The sequence below is a fragment of the Nanorana parkeri genome, unplaced genomic scaffold (genome assembly GCF_000935625.1).
Source record: "Nanorana parkeri isolate BGI_ZX_2015 unplaced genomic scaffold, ASM93562v1 scaffold1054, whole genome shotgun sequence".
Taxonomy (NCBI): domain Eukaryota; kingdom Metazoa; phylum Chordata; class Amphibia; order Anura; family Dicroglossidae; genus Nanorana; species Nanorana parkeri.
The window spans coordinates 360,988-369,479 of NW_017307322.1; the positions used below are offsets into that span (position 1 = coordinate 360,988).

Genomic DNA, 8,492 nt, shown 5'->3' on the forward strand with positions numbered 1-8,492 from the left:
TTAAAGGAGAACTATGGGTTTAAGGCTTTTCCCCATAGTTCTCCTTAGGGTAATGGAAGGACACAAACTAGCGTCCTCCCGTCACCCTAGGCTCGGTATACTGAGACCCCGCAGTATACCGCGAGCTGCTGGTCGCGGTATACTGAGACGCAGAAGCGGATCATGACAATTATGTCTGGATCCGCCCAGCTGCGTGACAGCTGGCTCTGCCTATCTAGAGACAGAGCCAGCTGTACCCACCCCCTCGACCGTCCGTTCCGCCAGTCAGCGCTGGCCGAGCAGGGAGGGGGGAATCCAGCCCCTCCCCTGTCACGGCAGAGAGCCGTGACAGGATCGAGAGGTGAGCGAATGCCGGTATGTGTTCGCTCACCTCCCGATCTACTAAGCCGACCTGTGACAGTCTCATTGTCACAGGTCGGCTAGAACTATGAGGTGAGTGAAAAGCACTCGCCTCATAGTTCTCCTTTTAATTGGTGGGTTAAATTCAGCTTTAAGTGCACCGCTGCTACCTGTAAGAAGTGATCCTAAAGAAGTCCTTTCAGCTGGAATCTGAATCTTTTTTCATACTGGATAGGCTTGATAAGGATGCCCCTGTATTTAGTTTATGGTTCCTTGTGTAACACTTTTAGTATGTTCTGAGTTGCTGCTGTGATGGATGCAAAGGCTACATAAACATGGTTGCTAGTCAAATATCTGACCTCACCCTGTCCACTAAGACACCTGTGAGGTGTGAAGTCAGACAGATGATGGGCTATTAACTGGTTTCAAGTGACCCATGACTGTATTTGCATTTCTACCCCGATATATTATGTTACTGTATTTGCATTTCTACCCCGATATATTATGTTAATGCGTCTGTTAAGTGCAATAGCCATGGCAGCCAGACTCCAGTTAAAGTGACATTAACCCCCCCCCCCCCCCATGTTAATGTCAGCACTTGCCTTAAATGATGTCTCATTCCGATCTTCTTCCCTGATGTTTTCATCTACCCCTTCATAACTGTTAACTGTTCTAAAATGTTTATCTGCATTCTGCAATTATGTACTACCAAAAGTTAGAGCTATACATGGCTAACAGACAGATGACTAACTTGAGATGAGTGAAGAGGATGCCATTGCCAAGAGCTTGGTTTATGGGCAGATGTTTGAACTTCTTGCACATCCTCAGAGTAACACAAGCACACAGTGTAATATGCATGCTTCTCATGGCTTGACTAAAACGGAAAGGAAGCCACAGCTTTATTCAATACAACAGATAATCTACCATAGATATAACAATTTACAAACACTGCCATCTAGTGACTGAAATTGTATACTGCAGGAGTTATTGCTATAGATACAATAATGTGTATTCTAACAGCAGAAACTTTACTTTTATTCACCACATGACCTACGAGTGTAATAGCTGAGGTGTCTGTACTATTGTGGAAATAGTAGAGGTGAGAACTCCTTTTACCAGTGGTATTCACTGTGCACTAGGTTTCAACACTGACTGCTATCAGCAACTTTCAGTTCAGTTTTCCAAATTCTAATGAGCTGCAAACATTTTGGGCTTTTCCCCATGCTGCCTAGCATGCCTCGCACAAGTAATCCAGTGTATTGTCTTTTAGTATTGGTGCAAATTAACGCATTCCAGCAGTTGTGATTTTTGGACACAGGAACTGTCTGTTCTACTGGTCTGGTCATCTTGTGTATATGGTGTAAGATTCTTGATGACAATTCTTGTCTTGCAGAGCTGCTGCTTGGCAGGCCATCTCCTCAAACCATGGGGCTCTACAACCTGACAATAGCCACTGGCGAAGACCTGGTTGCTGGCACCATTAATAATATCTCTGTTGTGCTTGTGGGGGTAAATGGAGACAGTGCTAAACTGCAACTACCCCGTCACTGGAGCCATTTCTTGCCTGGATCTGTGAGTTTCTTTGAATGGGTGACAAAGTGTGATCAAGTGAATATATAACTGGGCAATAATGATGGGGTAAAGTGATCAGTAGGTGTGCCTATAGTGAGACTAGATGATTTGGGGACTGAATGCTGCATGTAATCTTTTTTTGAAGAATCTAGTAATGTGCTAACGAAGCAAGTGTGGACTAGATAAAACTGCTTATGTCATGGCTCTTAAGAAAATTTGCATTTGTGGCACCAGAAGGCAGTAATTCACAGAAACCAACTCATTTAACTAACAGGAGCTAAATATGTCATGGCTAAATTTGCCTTGCTGAACTTTACTCTCCAAGAAGGTCAGAATGGTGGGCATAGATATTGCTTGGGTGCACTTAGTAGCTGTATTGGCTTGTGCAGGAATTGGTCAAGAAAGTTAAATGAATAAGGGGCACATTAAATAAAACTGTTACACATCTTCACCTTGGTGCACCACTCTGGTCAGAATGACTTTCAGTTGGACAAGTGTGTAGAATCTGCCCCTTACAGGCACCACAACTGCATGATGCAGTTCCCAAATTGAAACATGAGTGGAAGAGGGGGTAGGCAACTCTACCAACCTATTTAGAGGGTTGTCTGGATGAATATCACTTTAGGTCTATGGGCAGCTAGGGCAGCTTTGCAGACATTACACAGCAAATACTGAACACCTGCCAAGCCTACTTGCAGCTGCTGTCTTCTAGCTGCAACTGCTTATGGCTTGAATCACCAATGACTAACTTTCTCAGCTGGTCATCAGCCTAAAACACTTCATCTCAACTCCACGCAAACCTCTTTAGTTTTGGATAGTGTAGAAAAGGGGTTAGACTCTAGTTTTTCCAAATTGGGAGATTCCTTTTACTTGCTGTCTTGTCAGCAGACTGTGACCTGGCTATGGTTCTTGAGCAGGCAGAGACCTGCTGAGCCACCATTTCACATTACTGCTACTTACATTTTAGGCTAACTCTGTTCTGGTCACCATTGATGACAGAATTTAAGCACATTACCAATGGGGTTGTCAACAAAATCTCCATGTAGGTATTGCAATTCCCAGGCCAACACTTGCAGACATGTGGCCGTTCTATGATTTGTAGGTGTGTGCAGATCTAATTCCTCTCCACTTGCAGGTGGCAGTGATTGAAATAAATGTCCAGGAAGATCTTGGAGAGCTCCTGCTTGTTCGACTTTCCATGGAACCATACTTAAATTTCCGTGTGGATGAATGGTTCTGCCAGTATGTTAATGTCACCTGCCCCAGTGGACAGATCTATCAGTTTCCATTCTATCGGTGGATATCAAACTTTAGGCCTGTGGAGATTCCAGAGGGGAAAGGTAAGATGTGACTTTTTTCTTTGGCAAGTTGTGTAAAATCAGTTTATTTCCCCCTGAGTGGATATCACTCTACTGTAGGATACTTATTAGATTTTTGAGACTGTTCTTAAGACTTCACGGTACCAATGTAACTTCTAAAATTATTGTGCTTCTTGTTCTTAACTGGTTTGAAGGCTTCAATTTGATGGTCTTCCGACAGAAGTGCAGGCACAATTGCTACATCCTCACAAAATTACTGGCAGATAATGCCTAGCGTCTGGGTTGCAAGGGAACTTGTTAGACTGGATATCTCTAGAATAGAGAGACACTTATGAAGCAAATTTTAAAAAAACAACTTATGCAGATATTGCATATACTTTGAGGCAGCCTGACTTGCAACATTTGCAACCCTGTACTCTGGGTAGCCAAGATTGCCAATTCTGAAACAGATTTGGCACTGTAGATGACAGTGGTTAAGGGCAGGTTTGTTAATACAGCAGAAGGAGACATGAGTCGAGCTGGAATCTTGCAGTACATTCTTGTCTCGCTGTAGGACAATTTGATATTAATTGGTGGTCATCAGTATTGCTTGTTACACTTGTCATACTAAAAGTTAAGGAATTGTGCTGCAGCGCATACCCACTGCTAAGTATGTTTTGGGTGCAATAACATGTGCTAAACGTATGGCTCCTGTGTAGTTGCCACAATGCTATGGTGTGGACAGGCCCTTAACCACCTTTTTTGTTTTTGACCTGAACCCTTCCTAATGTCTAGCTGTACATACAGCAGTTTAGGACTGAATACCACATCTAGCTTTCTCCCATCTGTCCTTGCTGGTTATCTGTGTAGTATAACTAACTAAAAGGGCAGTGAGAATGAGTGACGGCTAGTAGTGGGCCAAGAACTGGTAAATGTGATTATTTGTGGCAACTGCTGGGGCCCAATCTGGGTTGTCAGACTTGACTTCTGTTGGGTATCTAAAGGGATATTGATAAACCCACCAGACCTCACAAGGAAAGAGGCAAACTGTAGCTGAACGCACCAAGCAAATTGTAGCACCTGGGTTGAATTCCAGTTTTCATCCACTGTAGCTAATGACTTGTGGTGGACAAATTATTTTAAAACTACCGAAACGTATCCAGATTTCGACAAAATAAAAGGTTTGTAAAGCAAAACACTGGACTGTCGGAGGTCTAAAAGCTGCATCTAGGATTATCCCTTAATGTTAAGTATGAAGTGTGCCATAGTGTTGGAAAGAGGAACTGTAATGAGGCAGGCACTAAAGTAGACTCTCCTGTGAAGAATTGGTAGCTTTCATGTAGCAGAAACGAGGGTAGTCTTGTGGGTGTAAACTGGTTGCAACTGTAGTTGTATCAGTTGTGAAACTAGTGACCATTATGGGGCCCAGGGCAAGGGGTGGGAGGGAGGTGGAGTGCAGGAGTATCTGTGCCAACATTTGCCTTGATAGTTCTAGTTCTGATGCAGAGTTGGTAGGTGTTGGGAGTAGAGCAGAGGGACTACCAGACGTATTGACACTTCATTTGCCGGTGTTTTGTGCATATCGTAGTAGGGAACCTGGGGGTGGAAGTTTTAGACCGCAAAATGTATATAACTTTACTGAACCTGGGGGCTTCATTTGTTAACGCACCAATGAAGCATCATTCAGTGCCTGTTAACACTGCTGTGTGTTAATTGTATGATTATCCTGCAACGCACAAACTGGTTCATTAAATTATGATCAAAATTAATTAGGTGGGTAACTAGACCAGCCAATCTGAATTTGTATACAGTTTAGTGCCATTCACTAACACTGAAAGGATTTCTGATTGGCTGGTCTAATTACCCCTTTGATGTTAACCAGGTTTTGACAAAATGCCCTACAGGTGTTTGTGTACAATCAACACTCTGAAAACAGGATGGTCAACTGGTCAAACTTACACAAAAACATAGTTGGCATAGGTGTGTTAAATAACATCAGCCAAAAGAATTTCCATCAATACATAAGCTTAGAACCTTCTATCATTTACTACATCTGGCAGGTTCAGTTGAATGATATTCCAATGCAAGTACAGGCCACATTGCATTCCACCACATGGTACCACAATACTGTGCATTGCGGTGGAAGGTAGTGCATACACTTTTTTTTATTTTTCACCACCACCTGGTATTACAGTAGTGTGCTTATAAAAATAGGCCACCTTTTACATGCTTCACCACTGCTTTTGAGGGCTTGTACACACTACGTGCATTGACTGGCATTTTTTTCCTGCATATGATCCACACCAGTCACAATGAGGGCATATGGCAACAAGTGTTTTCTATTGCGCGCCCACCCCATTCACATTACCATGCAGGTGTGAAGTGTGATGCAGAAAAATGCAGACCTGCTTATGACCCCGCAGGTCCTCATAGCGCATCTTCCTGGGGTTTTTTTCGTGTTTGGGGAGTGTGCCCATGTATTAAATAGTGCTTTGGGGCCCTGTCCTTTTTTTCTTGTACCCTTGATTGTTTTCTGTAATGCCTTCTGTTTCAGGTGGTGTTCTAAATGAGAATACTCCCGCCTCTCTCAAGCAACAAAGAAAAGTAGAATTGAAGCAGAACAGGGAAACTCACAAGTGAGTGATAACATGTGAAGTCTGTCCCTGTATGATGGCAGGGGGTGGCTGTCACCTATAGGGTAACATTTTTGATTAGCATGTAAATTACCTGTTCAGCGTAAAATATTTTGTGGGGGTTTTTTCTGTGATTTTTCATATCTGCATAATTATGACTACAATATAACCAATTAATTGTAAGTTTTAAATGCTAAGTGTGCACAGAACCCACACTGCAGCACAATGCAACACCAAGGGGTGTATTTTAAAATGTTTGGGGAGCAATTTTACATTTGACTCTTATATTACCACTTTGTGTGGCATTTCCTATACTCGGCTCCATCTAGTGGACATAATGCAGTACAAAAATCTAACTAAACCCTGTGTCCTTCTTAAGGTACTTTATAATGGGCTGCCTAAATGCAGTGCACCTTAATGTGCATTAATGCAATACATGCTGGGCACAAAAAGCTTGCATTGGGATACCCTGCACTGCTAGGGGTAAATGTTCTTGTCTAGGGGGTAGAGGAATAAGCCATATACATTTATTCCTGTTACCTGCAACAGATTACACTCCAGGCTGTGGGTGTGCCCTTGCCATACTCATGTACAATGCAGGACTGCATTGAAAGTGATAACAGAATGCAACAGCCACCTGGAGCAGGGAAGACAAAAGGCTCTGGTTGACCAGTCACTTGGCATGGTGAAAGCCTGCCAGTGAGATGAGCATTACTGTATATATTAAAGTCATAGGCATTCCTTGTCCCTCTTCCAGCCTGTGACTGGACAGCAAAAACAGCATACTGAGCTCATCATTCAACTGACTGGACTTGTGTGCTGCTTTTTACTTTCCCAGTGTGAGCTGTGCTGTACAGCAGTTGCAGGAGATGAGGATATCAAATTCAGGTACTTCATATAAACGTAATTGTATAATGGGGAATACAGCCCCTGTATTCATTATACCGCTTGCAGGGTGTTTGTCTTGACATCAAATTACTTGCCTGCCCAGTGAAACCAGTGGTCTTGCTGGTATCTGCAGAGTCCCATGCCACCACCTGGGTGCCACTTAGTCATCAGGAGCTAGCTGTATCTTCCCAAATCAAACCACCAGCCCCTAATGACACACAACCTGCCAGCCCCTGCTACTCTTGCACTCTCCTGGGATTTATCTGTTTTAAAAGTCATCTTTAAGTAGTGGAGTGGGGTTAGGGTTGCAGGGCAATAAAAATCTTTTCAGGGTGAAGGTCTGCTTTACAACGGTAATGCTTTCATTCAACCCAACCCTAAATAGTTGAACAAAAGCAATATTTAGTTGTATGTAAATGAGCTTGTACTGATATTTTACCTGTCTATATATAGGTGGAGGGTCTATGCAGAAGGTGCCCCTCACTGCATTGATGTTGCAGATGACAACGTGAAGAATCTGCCCACCAATGACCGGTTTTCCTTTATGAAAGATTCCAGCTTTGGCTACACTGTCATTTCAACGTATGTATCCTACATATACAAGTGGCAGCAAAACCCCTGAAAACTGTCTACTTGACCACTTTTTACTGTAACACATAGAGCTTATGGCCATTCACACTTTATCTCTGAGCAGGCAGGTATGGCTTGTGGTGTCTACTCTAATCAGACATTTTTATAGTTCACTTTAAGATGGGTTACAGCTAGAACTCTGTACTCCTGTTAACAGACATCCCAACCTGCAAAACCTTATTTCAGGGAGTTGCCCTTCCTGTGTTTTTGGGGGGTTTTTTAACAGCGGCCGTCGGAATATAAAAAAAATAATAATGATAAGAATTGCATGCATGCATACAGTGTAAAGGTCACAATTTATTCGAAAGCCTGAAACCTTTTTTTTTTTTAAAACGCTGAGGAGTAAAGTCCCTGATACACAGTTGACTAGTTGCTATGGGCAGCAAATGAAATAAATGTTCTCTAGAACTAGACAACCAGGACATATAATTGATTCTATATTATCCACAAAGGGTTAACACCAGTCTCTCAACCCTGCAGCAGTGCCCATACCTGCTCTTAATAGTAGTCTATGTCCGCCCTCTGTGCAACAAGTAGCTTCTTCCTTCCGAGAGCCAAGCCTCCTTCTGAGGCTACTCTAGAGATCACATGACCTTCCTCCAGGAGGCAAGCCTCACTCTGAAACTTTACCCACTGATATCTTACCGGAAAGGTTTACTCGGAGTAAACCCATTCAGGGAGAAAATGCCTCTCTCTCGCGGACGTCAGGGAGCCGCTATCTAATGGAGGGAGACTCCCTGAACATCAGGGAGACTTGAGATCCCTGTGTTAAGGCCTGTCAGGCTTTTAAGGCCAAGCAACATCTCGGTGTGCAGGGTTCTACCCCCCCCCCACTGGGCAGAGTTGCTGGCTGACCTATAATCAGGGCAGCCATCAGAAATTTCGGGGCCCCCTACACGGCTTAAGGCTGGGTCCCCCCCCCGCACCGTTATTATACATTTATATATAGCTCTAACATATACCGCAGTGCTGTACAGAGAACACTGAGCCAGTCACATCAGTCTCTGTACAGAGAAGCTTACACTCTAATGCCCCCCCTCACAGACTGATGCGACTGTGGGGGGACATTAGAGTGTAAGCTCCTCTGTACAGAGACTGATGTGAGTGGGGGGGGGGGCATTAAAGGGTAAGT

At 43.5% G+C, this 8,492-nt stretch overlaps 1 protein-coding gene across 1 annotated transcript in view; it reads left to right on the forward strand.

Moving 5' to 3' along the window:
* LOC108796083 (hydroperoxide isomerase ALOXE3-like) overlaps window positions 1-8,492 on the forward strand; it is a 17,348-nt gene that overhangs the window by 778 nt on the left and 8,078 nt on the right. The window contains 3 exon segments of the mRNA XM_018567474.1: window positions 3,047-3,251; window positions 5,764-5,845; window positions 7,184-7,312. Of these exon segments, the coding sequence (XP_018422976.1) occupies window positions 3,047-3,251; window positions 5,764-5,845; window positions 7,184-7,312 (416 nt within the window).